Source organism: Oreochromis niloticus, linkage group LG6 (assembly GCF_001858045.2).
Source record: "Oreochromis niloticus isolate F11D_XX linkage group LG6, O_niloticus_UMD_NMBU, whole genome shotgun sequence".
Lineage (NCBI taxonomy): Eukaryota > Metazoa > Chordata > Actinopteri > Cichliformes > Cichlidae > Oreochromis > Oreochromis niloticus.
Genome location: NC_031971.2, coordinates 28,474,434 through 28,494,126, shown reverse-complemented (window position 1 = coordinate 28,494,126; position 19,693 = coordinate 28,474,434). Strand labels below are relative to the sequence as shown.

General features: G+C 38.9%; 2 protein-coding genes across 2 annotated transcripts in view; one reads left to right on the top strand and one right to left on the bottom strand.

The window, feature by feature from the left end:
• Window positions 1–6,226, top strand: part of helz (helicase with zinc finger) — a 51,311-nt gene extending 45,085 nt beyond the window's left edge. Inside the window, exons 31-33 of the mRNA XM_003458320.5 lie at window positions 202–862; window positions 1,649–1,943; window positions 2,088–6,226. Of these exons, the coding sequence (XP_003458368.1) occupies window positions 202–862; window positions 1,649–1,943; window positions 2,088–2,440 (1,309 nt within the window). The 3' untranslated portion in view covers window positions 2,441–6,226. The remainder of the gene's footprint in view (window positions 1–201; window positions 863–1,648; window positions 1,944–2,087) is intronic.
• On the bottom strand, window positions 5,658–17,696 carry cacng1a (calcium channel, voltage-dependent, gamma subunit 1a). The gene is made up of 4 exons (XM_003458319.5): window positions 17,074–17,696; window positions 11,595–11,669; window positions 8,563–8,709; window positions 5,658–8,422 (listed from the first exon to the last, which is right to left on the bottom strand). The coding sequence occupies exons 1-4, from the start codon at window positions 17,309–17,311 to the stop codon at window positions 8,190–8,192; spliced, it is 693 nt and encodes a 230-aa protein (XP_003458367.1). The 5' UTR covers window positions 17,312–17,696; the 3' UTR covers window positions 5,658–8,189.
• Window positions 17,697–19,693: the final 1,997 nt, after the last annotated feature.

The window sequence follows — 19,693 nt, the reverse complement described above, 5'->3', positions numbered from 1 at the left end:
GTTTTATAGTCATTTGTAATGGTCTGCTAACTTGATCTTATAGAAATATTACAGGTTAAATATTGAAGTTTAACACAATGTGTACTTTTTTATATCATATGTTAAGCACAATTTAGGTATTAATTTTTGTTCTTTTTCTTTTGTTTTAAAACAAAATGCATAGTTCAAAAAAATAAAAAAGTAAACAATTTTCATTTCTAGGTACCCAGGTCTCTTGAGAGAGATGGCTCCACAGGAACAGCCTGAGCCCAGGGAAGCAGTTGAGATGCAGCCCCCACCTCAGTCTCGCCTCCTCCAGTATCGCCAGTCCCAGCCCCGTGGCTCGGGTGACCCTTCGTCCTCTTTAGGTGCCATTTCCAACCAAGCTGGCCCTTTTCCATCAGGACTCTACCCTCATGACACAGGTCGGGATCTACTGAACGAAAACCTTCTTAACAACCAAGGTCTGCAGCAGCACCCGGGGAATCCCCTGTACAATACTGGTAGCTTTCCACATCAGCCACCAGCTCAATCTGCCAGCCCCCCTCCCGCCCAGGTCAAATACCTTCTGCAAGAGGCCCAGTGGCCCCATGGTGGAGCTACAGTGAGCCCACCACAGCAGAACCCTCTGATGGGGAATCAGGGCCACGGCCTTCCTTATGGACTGCCCATCATGGCTCACCCGAGCAGGCAGGAGCAGGTTCACCTGATGCAGCTTCACCATCAGCACCAGCAGCAGCAGCAACAACAACAGCAGCAGCAGCAGCAGCAGCAGCAACAACAACAACAACAACAACAACAAAATCAAGGTCCAGATCAGGAGTCCTACCACCCATTATCCCCCAGAACATCAGCAGCCACAGCACATCACAATGTAGATGAGGTAAGGGCTCTTCATTAATGTGGGATTCAATAATATTTCAGTGAAATTAGCAATGAGTCTGAACTGCCTGAAGTAGCATCTGTATGCTAAGGTTATTTGTCCAAAGCAACAAAGTTAAGGGGGCACAGTTTAAAGTAAAGGCACAAAGATCCAGTTCATCCAGTTACTCCAATTATGGGTGATGATGCCCAGCAGACAGCTGTGGGGCTACAGCTGCTTGTGTCAGATCACTTGTCATCAGATCAGTCCTACTCCAATTTCTAGTATCCAGATAGATGACTTATTAAACGAAAATCTGTGCAGTTGTTTTAATGTTGGAAATTAATGCATAGAGAAGAAAAAATTGTATTGCGTCAGTCTCTAAACATTTTAATGTGGGAGTCTGTAAGGATACACTCAAACTTGAAGTACCAGAGGTTGTTGCTTGGTGTAAATATCATAAATAATACTATTTGGGAAATGAATTATTAAGAACATTACGTAATGGTGCTAATTAACCATATGATCATATTAATGGTAAGCCAGAATTCAGCCAAATCAAGTTATTAACTGAAACGCCGTCTCACTCTTACTGCTCGCTGCTTTCTTAAAATAGGGATTTCAAACAGCCCTGGGTTATAATACACCAACAGACAACGGTGGATAATTGTGGGCTCAAATCACTGTTTTGTTTTGTTTTTAAATCACCCAAATTTTAACTTAAAAAAAATTATTTTAACCAATTGAATACTCTTTGTAGTTACCACATATCACCTTCTGATCTTGTTTTTGTATCTGTGTTTACAGTATGAACCCAGAGGTCCAGGGCGGCCTCTTTATCAGCGCCGCATCTCGTCCACCTACCCAGATGAATCATCTCCAGCCAACACCCACAATACCCTGTCACAGCAATCCCAGCCTTGTGCATCAGATACCCAGGACCACCCTCATCCTCACATACAGCATCATCAGCACCCACACGCCCCCTACAGCTATCCTTCACATGACCACCTCTGGCCAAGTAATGGAGGTGGTCCGGGTCCGTTTCAGAACATTCCATGTAACGGAGCCGGCACACTCGCTCAGCATCGGGACCTTCTAGGTAAAGCTTTCTGTTTTCAAGCACAATTTCCTCTTCACTTGATTATTTGGATTGTTTTGAGATAGTTGTTTATTCTATATGCTAAATTCTATGTCCGTGTCTCATTCACCTCTCATCATCTTTGGCTACTTTCCCATATGACAGCTTCCAAGGCCCTTCGTCAGGCAGAGGAGCAGGCAAAGGCAGAAGCCGCAGGAACACAGCAGACGCATCCACACTCCCTCAACTCCCTTCAGCATCAGTTTCCTCCTCTCATGCCCAACAACAAGCAGCAGCCTCAGCCTCAGCCTCAGCCTCCCACCGAGCCCAGCGAGGGGGCTCCAAATTTAGGCAAACAGCCTACCATGTCGTACGCGAGCGCCCTTCGCGCTCCACCTAAGCCCCGGGCAGTTCGGCCTGAACAGGTCAAGAAGAATAGCGACCCCCTCTCCCTCCTACAAGAGCTGAGTATAGGAAGTTCAAATGGTAGCAATGGGTACTATTCCTATTTTAAATGAGTGTCACTTCTCCCACATAAGTGATTAAGTAATAATTTAAAAAAAAAAAAAAAAAAAGAAAAAAAAAAGAAAAGAAAATTATAAAAAAGGCAAAATCATTTCTAAAAACACACAAAAATAGTGCAAAATGCATTTACAAATTGTTTCTATCAGTAGGTTGGTTTTATGCATTTTGTTTCATTTAAACTTTTTATTTTTAACAGTCATTTTTTTTTCCTCCTATTTCACATATCTGTGAAGAAAATAAGTATATATAATGAATGCATTACTGGTATATATACATACTCATTATGTATATATGAATATATACTTATATTATCTACACTTGTATATGTACGTAATGCTAAAAAAAAAGCAAAAAAACAAACATAAAAAAACAAAAAAAGCCCAAAAACAATGGTGTCTGTTGGTTGACCACTTAGCTACCCGCTTGTGTTTTTCCTTATTGAAGTTGTTTTGCGAAATAAGTATGTTTTTATTATTTTTTATTCCTCAGTTTCGAGTGGACATTCTTATTGATTTTCATACTACTGTAGATGTAATGGACATAAGCTAAGTGGTCAACTGACACAGAAACTACATGGAACAGTGTATAGAAGTAGATAAATTTTGCTCTAATATGTACATATAAAGAAAAAATAAAAGACTGAATCGTATGCCACAGACATGTCCTTAAATTCCTGCATCATGCTAGCATTTGCAATATGAGTTTTAAAGGGTTTTTTTCCCTGTTTTTAGCTTCTGATCTTTAATTCTTAGACATCCTTACCTGGGAATCGCCTTCAGTCATTTTAGAAAATGTGATTATTTATGGGGAAAAAATGACAAATATCGATTGCATATTTTAGCTTTTACTAGCTTTAACATCAAAGCAGCAACAACCGTTTCATTCCTCCTCTCTTTGGGTTAAAGATCAGAGAACACCATCCTTTTCAGTGATAAGATTATCCTAGACTGCTTTGCTTGTGGCTGACACGCAGTTACATGAATTCTTTGTTGTTGTTGTTGGTTTTATTTTATTTTATTTTATTCTTTGTTTAAGACCGCCATTACATCGTGGACTTATTTTGCAACTCATGTCCAACAGTATGACATTGTTTCAGTATAATTACTGGAGTGAAATGGTTTGTTTGTTTGTTTGTGTTTTGCTATTGGACAGAGTTCTTTCTGTTTTTATTGTGTTGTTTTGTTTGAAAAGGTTGCAGTACTCTGAAGGTTTGTGTAAGTGAAGAAAGGGCAGTGAGGTCAGAGTAGTGTGTCTAACAGCCAAACTGAGAAGATCTATAATTGCAGTCAGATGTTTTTGAACACACTAAATTATTGGTCTTTCGTATGTTGGAACTTAAGAGTAAACACCCTGAAATGTCGTAGGTGTGAGACTTTTTTCTTTTATATGCTTCTTTACTTTCTTTATAATAACAATGAATAGAAAATTGCCCAAAGTTGATGATAGACCCGTTATGTTAACCTGATTTCAGATGATTTGCCAGTTTCTTGCCACTTAGTTTTAGGCCAGAATGTCCAAAGGTTTTTAAGTCCTTAGGAATAAATATTACTTACTTCTTTTGTTGTTTTGTCGCAAACATTGGTCATTGATCATTTCCTGTCCTGCTCAAAGTCAGCAGCTTTTCCATGAGCTGGGTATTTTGGAAATTCAGAGTATGTAATATCAACCTTTTTAAAACTGCTGAAAAGAAAAATGAAGAGTAACATAGAACTCGCTGTTCAGAAACCTTTGACTGTTTTGCTTTTAGGGTGTGAATAGGAAGAAATGAATTGGAAATGTTGGGTTTGCTCCTCGTGGTTCACAGAACCTTTTTATTCAGATTAGATATATTAACGCTACTGCAGTAGACACATTTCATTCTCTTTAATCTAACTGAAATAGCTCTGATCATGCTTTGCATTTCACTACGACAACATTTTTCTATATATGTAACATCCTAATAAAACACAGGATGAATCACGCCGCTGAGTTACTCAAAAGGAGTTGACACACAAGAAGAAGACACGTACGTGCACGTGAATTTTACTTGAAACCCAGCTGATTTAAGTCATGTGGAAATGAAGCATAAAAAGATGCTCGCACACTGTATCTGCCTATTTTATTTCAGAAAAAAAAGCGATAAAGCAATAGTGACAACAGTAGTCCAGTGCTCAGTCCTGTCATGTAATTCATGAATTGTTAACACATCACTGCCCCATCTGCAATTTGCTAAAAAGAATAAATCGTCCTGCTGTTTCTTGGCTTCCACATGGCAGTTAATCTCTCTAAAGGTCACTTCCTCAGAACCCCACAGCTAATAACTTTGTTTTCAGCAGTCAGCAGAGAGCTTCATACACGGTATGGTTTCATTTTTGTCACATTCTAGCTCAAAGGTCCAGATTTTTTGACTTTGCAGAGAACACATACTTGTAAATATGCATTTTCTAGGTATTTACAAACAAGAACTTTGGGAACGCCTCAATTTTGTAGAAGCTGTTCAAAGAAGAGGTATGCCCTTTTTAATTATGCAAATTCACAAAAAAAAAGAATTCTAGAAATGGACAACAACCCGGTTGGTAGTTGCAACATCTTGGAACTTTTTAGATTTTTTTTGTTTTTGTTTTGTTTTTTTGTTTGTTTTTGTTTTTCTCTTAAAGATGGTGTCTGGCTTATTAGGCAGAGGAGACATTATGTTGCAGCTGTTACAAGACAACTTCTTTCACTGTACAATGTGTATTTTTAAGTACATGTTGCTGGAGTAGTCCTTTCCTGTTTTCTCACCACTTCCCAAGCTGTACAACAATCAAAATGGATTTGTTTTTAAATGTGAAGTCTTTTTCTTTTCTTGCATGTTGAGATGATCTGGCTGGTTTTTATCCCTGTTTTTACCAGTTTGTATTGATTTATTGATGGAGGAAAAAAAAAAGAAGAAAAAAAAAAAAGCTTTTTGTTTAACCTACAGAGTCAGATTTTGGTATATTATTTGATGTGTACAATAACTTGTGACATTATCAACAAATCTATTATACTATTTTACTAATGTGTGAATCAAATATGTAATGGTCATGTTAGGTTTTTTGTTTTTTTTTGTTTTTTCTTTCTGCAGTTAGTTGGCAGATGTGAAGCTGAGGTTGCTCCCTCGTGTGTATTGAATTTAAAATACTTTGTTTAGGTGATCTGTTTTCCACACAACAGTCGCTGGCTGGTCTCTGAAGTTGTGCAATACTAATATTTCACCACTTCTTTAGATACAGTTTTGGTCTTGAAGCAGAGGAGATCGAGCCTTTTTTTTGTTTTTTAAAGAAACGCTCATTTCTTTTTTTTTCACAGCTCCCTGTCAGGAGTCTTTCTTTTGAAAGTAGACAATAAAAGCACTTTTTTGTGTGTGTAACAGTTTGATTTCACCTTCCAGAAATCACAGTCTAAGGTGTGTATTTAAGTGGGGGGGGGCAAAGTGAAACCATCTTGTGTGTGGCACACTGAATGGGAGCAACCTTTTGCCCAGCCAGCAGAGAGCACTGTGTTCAGCTTTCTATAAGCGCCATCTTTTCCCGTTATCTGTTGGCTCTCCTCTGTTCTTCCCTCGCTGCAGTGAATCAATGGCTCACCTGTCCTCCCAGCTTCCCAGTCCCATTGGTTCCTTACTTGTGGGTACAAAACAATGGATAGATCTGTTTTACTCTTCTTCATTTCAGTTGGTGGTGGTTATGATTCAAGGATTTTTGACTGTGTTTTAAAGGTTTATTTTCTTTTCTTTCTTTTTTTTTATTTGTTTCTCTATTAAAGTGTTTTTATTGAAACCGTTTGAGTTCTGTTTCTCTGTCTTGTGAATTGTTCTGTAGTTGTACCACCTGGGTCCAGATGGATCTTTACTGCATTAAATAATGCGGTCCCAGATAAGTTTTCCACAGCATTTCAAGATTGAATTTTTATTACAAACCTATAAAGCAGTATATAACAAACACACTCAAAATCTAACGCATTCCAAAAGTTGTTACTGCATGCCACATTCAGTGAAAAAAACACTACAAGTACAGGAGGTTCACGTCAACAGCTGCCTCTATTTTAAACCACTGGAACTTTTTTTTTTTTTTTTGAGTGACAATACAACTTTAAAGTCAAGTCAAAGAAAACTTATTTTAAAAGTAAATAAACAACTGGATTCTTTCCTCCTCTGTGCAAAGATGGATGCAAGGCTGACAGAACAATGACAGTGTGGATCTTCAGATACACCACACGTCAGCACAAAATGGTCTAAAATATGAACTCCTTGATGCTCGAGTCTATTTGCACAGGATAGCAGCCATTTCGTGAGTGACTTTGAGAAAAGTAAAAACAAATATTTAAGAGCCCTTCAGTGTGTTACATAACGTCAGCAGCTATATAACCTGACTTTTTATAATGTTGTATTTAAAAAATTTTTTTTTAAAAAGCCCATTAGAGGAGAAGTTCTGCAAGTGCCTGTCTGCAAACTTCATGCTTCTTGTTCTCTTTTATATCCCCTTGGTTGAGTCGCACAGTACAGGCTACACAGAAAAGGTTTATTCTAATAATGGCCTGTACATTTTTGCTTTTTAAACCCAGGTGACCTAATTTAGTTCAAATCCCCCACCAAATAGGATGGTCACTGACCAACGTTCACTCCTTAATGTGGACTGTTACGCTGTTACAACTGAATTCTAAACTGCAAGTAAACATCAGCTAAAGTCAGTGCTCATAATCTGAAAATATAGTGCAGCTCCTTCACTCGGTTCGTTTGCCGCTTGCACATTATGTGATTGCACAGCGTGACATCGTTTACAACTGAAATAAAATTCAATTGGCGCTCATCTCTCTGAAACTCTGCATGTAGGGATACAATTCAGTAAAAGATCATGAATCTGTGGCTTTTTTTCTGTTATCTATGCTAACAGCGTGTATAGATGCAAATGGACATTCGCCACATGGGTCAAACGGGTCATAACAACACATGAAAATGAACAGAGACATGTTTTGTATCAGTTTGGCATGGAAGCTGTCAAGGCCTTGTATGTGCACCTGCTAGAACTGAACCTTTTCCAACATGACTGGTGCTGCAGACTTTGGGTGTTTAGCATTCAGCTTGCTACAGACGCACATACACCCAGACTCTGGGCAAGTAGTTTGCTCAAAGCTTTCCTTTACTCATCAAGTTCTGGACTTAATGTGCCATTATTTAACTTTAAAGGATGTTTTTTTGCTTTTATTTATCATTAAAGATTTACAGTTTAAGCTATAGGCTAAAAAATGACTTCATTGACAGTATAAGAGGGCTTCTTGGAGTGATGCCATAAAAAATACAGAAGCACATTAGCTATGTACAAGATATCATACATAATGCAGTACATAAAATCAACTGACCTGGATGTCAGGCCATTAGTGCTCAAAATGTTTGTCTTTTAAACTAAGGAGTGACACATAGGGGAACTAGTAAGACCACGGTCATAATACAGTAACTTTTCACCAATAAAAACATGCCAGCACTAAATCATGAGTTGCAGGGGAAAAGGAATATCTTAAAAAATACTACCAAATCCCATGTCATAAAATGTAAGCTCTTAGTGATGAGTAGAGCAGGTGTTAAGCAACTGTGGCCTACACCACGAAATTGCAGGCATCGCAAAGGACCGCTCTTTACACTGTGGTTTCTTCTCTGATGACAAGCTGATGTCGTTGAATCTAACATCTGTATTCAAAATAAAAGACAAGTCACTCTTTTCCTGCATTTGTCCGTATGTCTTGCTATCACTCAACTTGTTCCGGCTCGGCGTCCATGCAGGTTTCCCATGGATTCCTGGGCATCTGAGGCATGGAGAGGAACAAGAGTGCAATGCCACAGAGAAAGAGGAGGACAAAGCCAGTGCAGGCACAAGCAAAGGACCAGCCGTAGTAGTATTCGATCCAAATTGTCTCCTCGCTCTCGATCATGCGCTTCACTGACTGACGCATCACCTCCAGTGAGATGAAAGCACAGAGACCTGAGAGAGAGAGTGATGCTTAAACATTAGACACAGCTTATAGTAACACCTGTGGCACCCGCAGATTCCCATGGTCACCAAATATGAAACACACACTGATCATAAAAGCAAAACGGCTGTGAAACAGAAACTGAACACACCTGCGAATCCAAAAAACATGCCAGCAGGTTTAAGGAGGTAGTCTCTTTTTTTGCCTGTACCAGTACATGAGCCCACCACACAAAGAGAGCCAAGGATCATGAAGGCCAGACTGAAGATGGAGATGGCTGCAGCAGAGATGTTGTACTCTGGAAAGACAGAAAAAGGGTCAAAAAATGGTTCCCATGAAAAATGTCAGTCAATTTTACAGTCATGTTGTAAAACTTTCTAGATCTGCCACTGGCAGGTTAGTGCATGTGGAAATGGACAAAAAGCATCTGTGAAAGTCTCATTAATGCTGAATGACAAAGACATGACCTGAGAGGCAACAAATGTAGATACTTTAATACTGAAGTGTTTTTTTCTTCTACTCCTAGGCAACAGAGCTCCAAATCTGCTGTGACAAATTTTTATTAACCTGTCATCCATGCCTTCGCCTCTTCAGGTTTTCTGGCTTTTCTTGTCTCTCTGTTGTCCATGAAGGTTTTTGGGCTCCAGCAGAAGACAATAATATTTTTTAAAGGACCAAACTATATACTTTAATTTCTATTTATAATTATAAAGCAACTAGAACGTTCAACTTTACTTAAAAATTAAATAAACTTTTTTTAAAATTAAAAGACAAAATAATCATTTTTTTTCGAAACTTTGATTAGTTTTTACATCTTAAGTCTTTTAGTTTTAGTTGACTAAATATCACGAGATTATCGTACACTAATTTTGAGGTTGATTCAGTTGACTGTGTAAAAGTTTGTCGTGTTTTTTCCGCTGAAGGTTTCTCCACGGGTTTACAAAGCGTCTTTTTTCCCTTGACATCAAATGCGAAATTTGTCCATGCGTGTACTCTTGTCGTCGCATTTTGTAGCATTTTCATGAGAAGCAGAGAGCGTGCGTGCTTCCCACCTTGTTTATTGGCGACAGATCAAACATTGCGTGTATAACCTTGCTGCACAAGGTGATTATTTCTGATTGGATCGCTTCCAAATTTGTCCCGCCTCTCTACATACTTTAATTCATTGTAATTGGACCTCATGTAACCAGAACCTTTTCGTCTCGTTTTAATTCGTCCACGTAAGTCTGAGCACATTTCATCATATTTTTTGTCCTCGTGGGTTGTTTTTTTTATTTAGTTATCGTCTCGTTTTCGTTAGAAAAAGAAGTTTGTGGATGAAAACTGTAGTGAAATTACTTAGCCAACCAAATTAACACTTTAGTAGCTGAAAGTATTGTTATTTTGTGGTATTCGGTACTCTGGTTAATTTTTAGGAGTAGCAGGGCAGATTTAAAGTACACTAAGGTGCCCAGGGTCATGATAACAGGGTGATATTATTGTCTGGTGATACAGTGTAACTCACCATTTGTATTTGAGCACTAATAGAAGTCTATGCAAAATAGGCTATGTCAGGTTTTGGCTATCTGGGCCTGTGACTAGACTAACAACCTGGGGTGGATGGATGAATGGATGCTTTGGGTCTTTAGATTAGTTCCCCAAAGAAAAACACCTGCTAACTTCTCCTCCATTGCTTTTATTATAAATACAAGGTCCTTGAAATTGGGTGCACTAATATAAATGGATTCTGGTCTTTCATTTAGAGTGTACAACAGCAGCTGGCTAGGTTTCTGAGCAGACAGGTAGATAGGACCCAAGGCCTTTGATCTGTAGCCTGTTTGCCTGTGAACCATACCCTGGGGAGAGAAAGGCACCCCTTTGGGGGGAAAGAGCCTTCATCTTCTACTGGCAGGGGAGGATGGGCTGCACCCTGAACACCTCTTTAACATAAAGCATGTGTGTTAGAGGTTGGTGTCTAACTCAAGTCTGCAAAACCATGGATTCTCACATAGCGTGAGCAACATAGACATCAAAAAGCTTTCTGCATTTTATTCATACAGCACTTGCTTCACTGCACTGCTCAGAAATTTTTCAGCCTGCAGAAACATGAACTTCACACGTGAAAAAAATTCAACCCTCTACCACAGGAAGGGGCAGTATTATGAGGAATTGTTCAAGCCACGTTTAAATTCACAGTGTTGCTACACATTACAGTGATTGCTGTGAGATTGATCTCTTTGGCAAGGTTCCTTTCTTTTAATGTTTACTGGAATAGGATTTATTTTTATTTTTTGCTACCGAGCGTACACTTTATGTCACTCTCCAAATTTAGCAGATTAGGTATGAGTAGATATTAATACATAGAGTATCGAATGCATCAATATAACCACCCTGCTGAAAGAGACAGTTTAGAAAGAAACTCCAAATGTCTGACCTTCTTTGACCTGTTCTTTTCTCAGGGTGGAGTGACTGTACAGCATACTTTTTTAATGATTTCAAAGAGTAACAAGAATTGTGTGAACAGATTTGATTTTTCTGAGATTTTTGTCTAATCTAATCTAATCTAAAGTATATATACAGGTTCAAATACATGCATGCACACAGTTTTTGGTTATATAAACTTCTGACCACTAACAGGCTCTCCATGGGAGGGCTGTTGTACAAGGAGGAGAAAACATACACAGCTGAACAATTGCATGTACAGGATGTATTTTGCTAAAGTACAAAATTTCGGGACTTATGATTCACAGCTTCTGACCATCAGGGGAAACAACAAGAACTTGAAAAACTACCGAGGCAGATGTTATACAGAGAAATTGAAAATAGATATTGGTCAGCTGGAGAAAGGAAAAAAAGAAACAAGTCAGATTTCAGATAGGATTTCTCCAAGTCCCGTGAGATGTTCTGACATTGATAGACGGTCGAGTCTGCCTGCTGTGACACTGCCGACTGTGCTGTGGTCAGATGTGAAACATAACTGAAAACCTGAACCCAGACGGAGAAAAGCAGCAGCAAGTGAGATCATTTGGAAAAACGCGAAGCAACTGCTACAGCTCGACACGTCTGATGTTCCGCTTCACACAGAGGAAGGAACATTTTTACTAAATGAATTCAGAGATGAAAGCAACCTGTTATTTCAATGTTTTAAGACAGAATAGCCCAAAGCAATCGCCAAAGGGAGCGAAAACAAACAAAAAAACATACCTTTTTGTGTTTTATATTCAAATATCTCAGCATCCTGTCCTGGAGTGAAGTGCCTGAAGTAAGTGCAATTTTCTTCTGTGAAAAGAAAAAGAACAAAGCAAAACCATATTTAGTTTAATTTTCTCTTCAAATCTGCACAGAATATTTGTACTCCACTTTGTACCAGCAGATGAAGATAAAAACAGCATTAAAATACAGATATTACATCCACATGTTGAAGGTAAGTTTTATAAATGATTATTTTTAGTTCTTTTGGAGTTCTAATGCTCTTATCGGGAAACTTTTGTTTTTACAGATTTTTTTAAAAGTTGGCCTTGTCTTGCAAAATGTTATTACAATAAACTTAAACTTAAAGCTCTACTGATAAAAGGCGAGAGAGCCATCAAGAGGGTTGTGAAGCACAGACATGACTTTAATTAATAATTAGTTAATTCAGTTGGGACTCTGATGGGAGCCTTTAATTGCACACAGCTATGATGAGTCAGTGTGGTATTTAATATGTTGATATGTATGAGCAAAAACTTTTCCCGACTTGAACCTAAATGCTCAGTTTTGACCATATAATCTGCCAGCAAATGAACCAGATTGTCATAAAAGTGCTTTTACCTTGTGTTTGCTTGTCGCTGACTGGTTTGTTTGGTTGATTTTAAATTCCTCTCAGATCAAGGTCATATTTGTCAATGCCTAATTTATGTTTTATGATTCATTTTTATTTGACAAAATTTCTATTTCTAATAACACAGTTTGTTTTTTTCTTTCTCATGCTTGCTCCACATTTGTTTGCCCCATTAGCTGCATTCACCTTTTGCCACACGCCTTTGGAATATGGTACTTGTATTAAACACTTCACTTGGTCTCAGCTATAGCTTCCATTTTTTGTCCAAAAGGGGTTTTACATGCCAAGATAATGTTATAATTAAAAGTGGCTTCCCTGCAGAACTTTCTCCTTTGTGTGGTTTGACTGTGGTTGCAGACATCGAGTTCAGTTTCTGTCATGCAGACGAGGTGTTATGCCTTAGGGATTTGCAGATATAAAGCCAGGCGTTATGCATTATGTGATCACACAGTTGTTTGAAAGAAGAAGAAGTCTTTGATGCTGTGCCAGGTAGAAATGTTATCCCTTTTAGAAACAGGCTTGGTTTACATACAAAACTTGATTACATTTGATGATCTCATACCACATTTTGCCAAAACATCGGGAAATATGATCATTCAAACATTTGAATGATCATATTTGCTCAAATAGTGAGGACATTTATGTATGCAGCACCAGATCGTCAGTTCTCTCATGCACAGTCAGGTGCATGTCCGTGATCTTGGCGGTATGAGGGCTTAACACACAGGCACATTCCTAATCCCAGTTTCCACACGCGCTCATCATGGGAAGTGAAATGCTTTCATGTGGAAATATGAAGTACTGCATGGTATGATTTTATGGTAAGAGCTTGATAGCTCACGCTGGGATAGCATTGAAATTCTCCTATTTCTCAAGTAACTGAGCTAAATGGGATGTCAGGTGCCCCTAAAAGGAAATAACAGGGTAATTTGGCATAACAGGCGCAAATAATATTTATGAATCATATTTTTCCAAGTCAAGTCAACAGTGCAATGTTCACAAAAAGCTCCTTTGAAATGGCAAGCTTTTAAAGCAATGTGTCATACTGTGTGGGCCTACATGCAAAAAAATAAAAATAAATTTTTATTTTTTATGAATGAGGACAGGGACTGGCCATCAAAGAAAGGAAGAAAAAAACCCAGAGGTTGTTACTAAGCAACAAGCGCTGCTGTTTTTCACTGGAGAAGGCTCATATGAGGATGTGATAGAGGTTTGTCACCTACTTGTATTTATTGAGTCAAACCTTGCATTCAAAACAGATGCTGGCCTTTGAACTTCACCTCCCCCCCCCCCCCCCCCCCCCCCCCCACAAGCCTAAATACATAATGCTGATCCACGTCAGTCATCCACCACAACGTAAAAATAAAAAAATAAAAACACTTTCGATGTTAGAAAGTGTTTCATGATTATGTTCATTATCTTTTTTATTTGAATGGAATCATTTAGTGTTTATGAGACTTTGTAGTGAATGGTTAAAGCTTAGCAGGTTTATTCCCACATGTGACTGTGTGTGCTGCGTAATTAAACTTACCTCAGAGTGCAAGTTTTTGTAGAAATATGAGGAAGAACTGTTGGATAAAAATGTATCTGTTATCATCTGTGAAAGCGCACTACCACAAACACAGAGACACACACTAAACTAATTTTGGGCTACTTGTTGTTAGTCCTCGTCCTGCCAGGCTGTTTTGACGAGCTCTATAAAGCCTCCCTTTTTCCAAATAGGGCTGTCCGCCATCTTTCGACTGACAAGGCGAGGACGCAGGATTAGCAGCGTCTCTGCACATTGTCATGTCAGAGCAGTGTCTTTCCTAGCATTGATTTGTGGTGTCAGTTCATTTTTGGCTACATTTGGCTGTCAAAGCCTTCCTCATTCTTTGCTTTATCAGCTATGACAAGTGGAGTGTTGTTGCAGGGTCAAGAAAAATGTACATGTCAACAAAATTACTTTCAATAAAGGTCGATCAGTGGCTTCTTTCAAACTTTTGTTAATACTTTGCTGCTTTTCCATGGAAATGTGTCCTAAAGATGAAAGGTGCACTTTTCCCTTCTCTGTAATACTCTGCTAATCTAAGCACTCTCTTTGCAAATGCATAAAGCTTTGATCCCACTACAAACCTCAAATACCACTTGAATGCATGCCTGTTTAGGTCAGAAAGGCATCACTAGCACCCTTTCCCCATATACAATGCCCATCCCTTGGTTGGTATGTTGCATGCCTATATAGGCAAAATACCATTGATTCCATTGCTTTTTTGGGCTGTGAATCCCATCCTCGGGGAGTGTGAAGTAATTTGAGTGGTGGGCTGCACGGAGATGCGTAGCTGCAGGAAGGTCTTGAGGGAACAGGCTGGTGGGAGAGCAGGCCTTAGAGCTATGCCTGACTCTTTCAGGCGGCCCCGTCACTCAGAGGACTTGGCGTGAACACTTGACCCTCACCCGGCACAGCTGAGTATTTACGTGGCCTATATTTATAACTACAGCGGGTGTTTGCTGAGCAGTTTACGCAGTAATATGTATATTTTAAAATCTCGTGTTTTTGGGGAACAGTTTTGAAATTGCTTACACTTTTGGCCAATAAAATTAAATATGTCGTCACAAAATTGTTGTTGTTTTCAATACTATTGAAAATTAAACATAGGGTGAAAAACTTGGAAGAGCCTTGCAGGTTGACTGCCTGCCAGAATATGTGATGTTGCACATTAAGACTTAACAGCTCCGATACTCAAAAGACATGTGCAGTTAAATATAAAGCAGGATAACACCAAAAACTAAAATATTCATTAGGTTAATTTGTTACTTTTTTCTTAAAGCTGGTACTACATGTCATGTAAATCTGTATTGTACACTTAACTTGATTTGATATCACAGTCTATGCTTTATCAACAGCTGATATAAATAACAAGTCAACCCATATTTTCCAGTTGAGTCTCTCTCAGTGAACACCATCTCATACACTGTTTAAGTCCTGTGTTGGATCAGAGTTTGACACCTCTCTGAGGACAAGTGGTTATGATAAACAATAATGTTCCTGTCCAAATACAGTGGGCCTGGGGAAGCCCCTGGACGCAAGAGACCTCAGCCTGTTTTTATTGACTTCTTCTAAAGCTATTTGCCAAGTGAAACGAATCTGTTTCATTTCAATGACTGCAATATATTACATTGTCCAAAAATATTCCAGATCACTGCTTTCACTGTGTAGTTGTTTAAAAGTCAAAAACTGCACATGAAGAACCCAACCCAAAAAACATTTGTCTCTTGGAGTTGCTGTCTTAAGAATTCCCTGTGTGCCTGGGCGGGTCACGCTTATTTGGAATATTCAGCACATGCCTGCAGTATCAAACCCCCTCTCACTTGCTCCTGGGATGGCCCTGCAGTGCAGACAGCGTCTGGGATTCCTAAAAGTTGCAGGCTGCCACAATCAGGTTCTATTTGTAAGTAGTATAAATTTGGTGTGATGTCTGGGCACGCTTCCAAAATCTCATATAACTTGGGCTCAGATAACACTTAACAGTCAGATAATAGTTTTTCAGATAATGTTCAATTACCCATTTGCTCCCAACAGTAGCGTAACTCTCACTCCAGATCATTGGCACCACGAGTCTTTGCTTGCCAACAACGGCTCAGCACTTCTTTTTTAATTTTATTACAGTCTGCATTTTATTCAGGCACCTTTAACAGCACGTGGTATCACATCATGTTTATTTGGAGACATGCACACCAAGGTGAGCCCTTTGTAGGGCATGAAAATGCATCACCTATAAACTGTGGTGGGCAAAGTATTCAGACCATTTAGTTAAGTAAAAATATTAATGCCAGTGTAAAGTGACATGTTGAGTAGGCTGGTGTAAGCATACACCACTGCAAACACAATCCAGAAGCACAACAGGCTCCATTTGATGTCTCTGTGTTATATTAAATGTACCGACTTTTCTATTTCTAATCGATGCACAAGCAGCATTTAAATTGGATCATTTTTGTGTTGTTTTCACCTTACCTGCCCTGTACAGACTAAATGATCCTTAATATGTTAAAAAAAGATGTAAAATCTATCTCAAAAGTGTCCTCAAGTAAGATGTTTGAGGAAAGTCTTTTCATCACTTTTCATGGAGGCTCCAGTTTTTCTGTATGTCAGGGAGCTCCCATGCAGTGTCCATATCCATATGGGTATTATTATCAGCTGTCTGCAGGTTCTGTGGCAGCTGACTTTACTAATAAGATTATCTGCCAGAAAAGAGGAGCCAACCATCAGGATCATCTGTTAGTCTCCAGTCTCTTGAGACTCTTATGCTTAGATTTCTCTGGCTGATGTCACATCTATCTACTGTTATCTCATGTCAACACTTTACATCTATGGTTGGTCATAGTGGTTGGTCATTCTGGGTGCTGTTTATTCCAAGACCACCAAGATAGTTTAAACACAGGCTAAACTCTTTGACTAATATTTATATTACACTACCGGCTACTTCTTTACAACACATTTCAAAGATGTTTCAGAAGTCTAATCAAACAGGCCCTGAAATGGTGTTAGCACATAACAATATGTATCCACAGGAAAGCAAAACAAAGGAAAAAAAAGCTGAACGCATGAAAGGCCTAAAACATGAGGCATACAACAGGATGTGTTTGTGTTGCAAAGGGAAGTTTAGAAAGTCATATGACATGTCTAGTGATGCTGCATCAGGATCTCTATTCTTAGTAGTTTCATACCTTAAAGTAGCATCTTACTCGCATGCAATATTTTTCCAAATAGGACTGAACCTTTGGAGAGAGAGCACGGCCACAGAGACGGAAAACTAAAAACTGTCTCTCAGTTTCACTTTCATGCTCCAGTTGCAAGAAGTTTTCTCTCAGATTTTCTCTTACCTCCAGGCAGGCTGATGGGTCCGCAGCCGTGCCCTTCGTCGTAGTATTCTGAGCTGATGTAGATGTACTTCTTGCACAGCCTCCAGAGGCCGAAGTGGGCCGCCTCGCAGGTCTCATTGACTTTCTCCACCTTTGGGCTAAGAACTGCCCAGTGGTCCGTTACCACTGCCGTGAACATGCATGCCATACCCACCAGCAGCACAAAGATGGCAATCTTAATCTTTGTACGCTTGTGCATGTTCGTAGGTGGTGAGATTTCTGTTCAGTGAATATTTTCCCCCTGATAAAATAGGAAACCTTAATAAAACTGGATGTTCTGCAATGTAGACACACTGGTCTGTGTCCTTGGGGCTTCTTTCCTCAGTGACTGCAGCACAAAAATCTCTTCTCCTTTTCTCTCGCCACCCAAGACCAGTATCTTCTCTCCTCCAGTCACAAATCTGTGCTTCTGGTTGGAAAGGAAAGGGGCCAGACTGCTCTGTCCTACTTTCAAGTCTCCTTTCCCCTACTCACTGTGAGGTGCTGCACAACTCAGGGGCTGCAAGTTTAGATAAACAGCTGTTGAGGTAGATCAGGGAAGTTGATGACCAAAGTGTCTACCATGGTGGGTAATGGGCGTAGAGGGGGTTGCAGCATGTGCTGGTCAGTGTTTTTCAGGGGCGGGGTGGGGGGATGCTATAAATGTGATCGGTGAGTCAAGTTGTCAGGCTGACTTCTTATCTGGTTACACTGCCAGTGGGCGGAGATGTGTAACGTGGACTAACATTTGTCTCTTGTCTTCACATTCACATGAGAACTATTAAAGTAAACGTCTCAGCCTTGGAAATATAGTTTCCCCTGCTTCTCAGTTTCATTCATCACACTGTTTGTATCTTAACTCTACCTCACCTTAACACTGCGTCTGTGTGGATTTGTCTCTGTAAACTATTTATAAGGAAAAAGTGGAAGTGTTTACAAAGAGCAGCAACTGTGTTTCAGCTGACAAGAAAAGCATTTTCCCTCTGGAACAATAACACTTTTAGTCTTCCTGTCAGGAGGGATACTTAATGTGTCTTATGTACTTCATATAAAATTTGTCATAATTTTTCATTTTCTTTTAATACCTGAAAATGTACTTCTTTTCTATCAATACAGTATTAGCAGCATACCAGATATAGATAAAAAAAAATCAAAACAAACCAAAACAAACAAAACCAGAAAAAGAAAAGCAAAAAAGAATAGAGACAAGGGACACACTTGAGGAGAGAAAAAAAGACAAAAGGTGTGCTAACCCCGTTGATTCCTCTCCGACTGTAAATCATGTTGGCATGGTTTTTAAGAGTTGGCCCACTTCAAGTGTCTTTAAAAGACTTGTGGCCCACTTTTTCCCTGGCGTGAGCAGAGACACCAGTGAAAGTCAAAAAGTCGTCACAGCAACAAACTAGAACCGCAAGAGATCACTGCAAGCTAGCGTGCGCACACACACACACACACACACACACACACACACACACACACACACACACACACACACACACACACACACACAAATATGAGTGAAGCCTCCAGCTGAGGGATCAGTGACCAGCTACACCCTTACATGTTTCCCAAAGACTTTCAATAAAATGACATTACTGTATTTAAATCTGCCTCTCACATTGTTTCTGTTTTTTCCCCATTTGGCCAGTATTCCTATCAGTACTGATATCACTCCGAAGCTAGTGGAAATTTCATCATTTATTTTTATAGATAATTCATTGTTACTGTTAGCAATGATTTACTGATTCACTTGTAAAGTGAACCAATATTTGATACCAGTATATGTGAACAAATCTGGGCTTTCTTTGGGTTGACTATTATATTAATACTTCTATGACTGAATGTTAGTAGAGACAATGATTTTTATACTTTAACCTGCAATATGTTTTGTCTATCTATAGAAACGTCGTAGTGTGAAGTAACGGGTTAATTAGAAAACAGATGTCTCTTTTTGGATCTTTACAAGAACTCTAGCTTCTAACATTATCATCAATGGTTGATTGGTTCAGGAATCCACGAAGAGAAAAGAAACTCTGCACACAAGGATGCAGCTTTTATGAACCTGTGATTCTATATTAAAAATATTTCTTTATGTGCTATATCTGGATATATAAGCTAGGCTGTTTAATACAGGGCACTGCCTTTGTCAAAGCTTTATCTTTGTACTTAAGTTTGAATAAAAGTATTTTTACTACACCATGCTTAGCTATTTTAGTTTTATGAGTTGGAAATGCCCAGCAAGCCTGATTCATATCAGTTGCATTTCATAATCTGTCATAAACTAAAGTTCATACAGGGTTAGGCAGCAAAGCATAATGTTACTTCAGCTCAAATAACCAATTTAATTTTTATTTTTTTTTATTTTTTTTTAGCTAAAATGACTGCATGATAAGTCATAATTTTTCATGTAAATAATTGACATTTATCATTGATGAATTAAACATTCATGGTTTCCTGTCCACCACAAAAGGTGTTTAACTTTCTCCTATTTTTAATCAAACATCCTGGCATTATATAATTTGGCGGGACAAAAGAAGGCAAGGAAGGTAAAAATAGCAAAAGTGAGTATTCAGTACCTACCTAAACAGATTGTAATGTATTA

Excerpts from the sequence above, each read along its gene's own strand:
- cacng1a (XM_003458319.5), bottom strand. The coding sequence starts at position 17,311 with ATGCACAAGCGTACAAAGATTAAGATTGCCATCTTTGTGCTGCTGGTG. Across the intron at positions 11,670-17,073 it reads ACCCATCAGCCTGCCTGGAG|AAGAAAATTGCACTTACTTC; the intron begins GTAAGAGAAAAT and ends TTCTTTTCACAG. Across the intron at positions 8,710-11,594 it reads TGAATATAAAACACAAAAAG|AGTACAACATCTCTGCTGCA; the intron begins GTATGTTTTTTT and ends CTGTCTTTCCAG.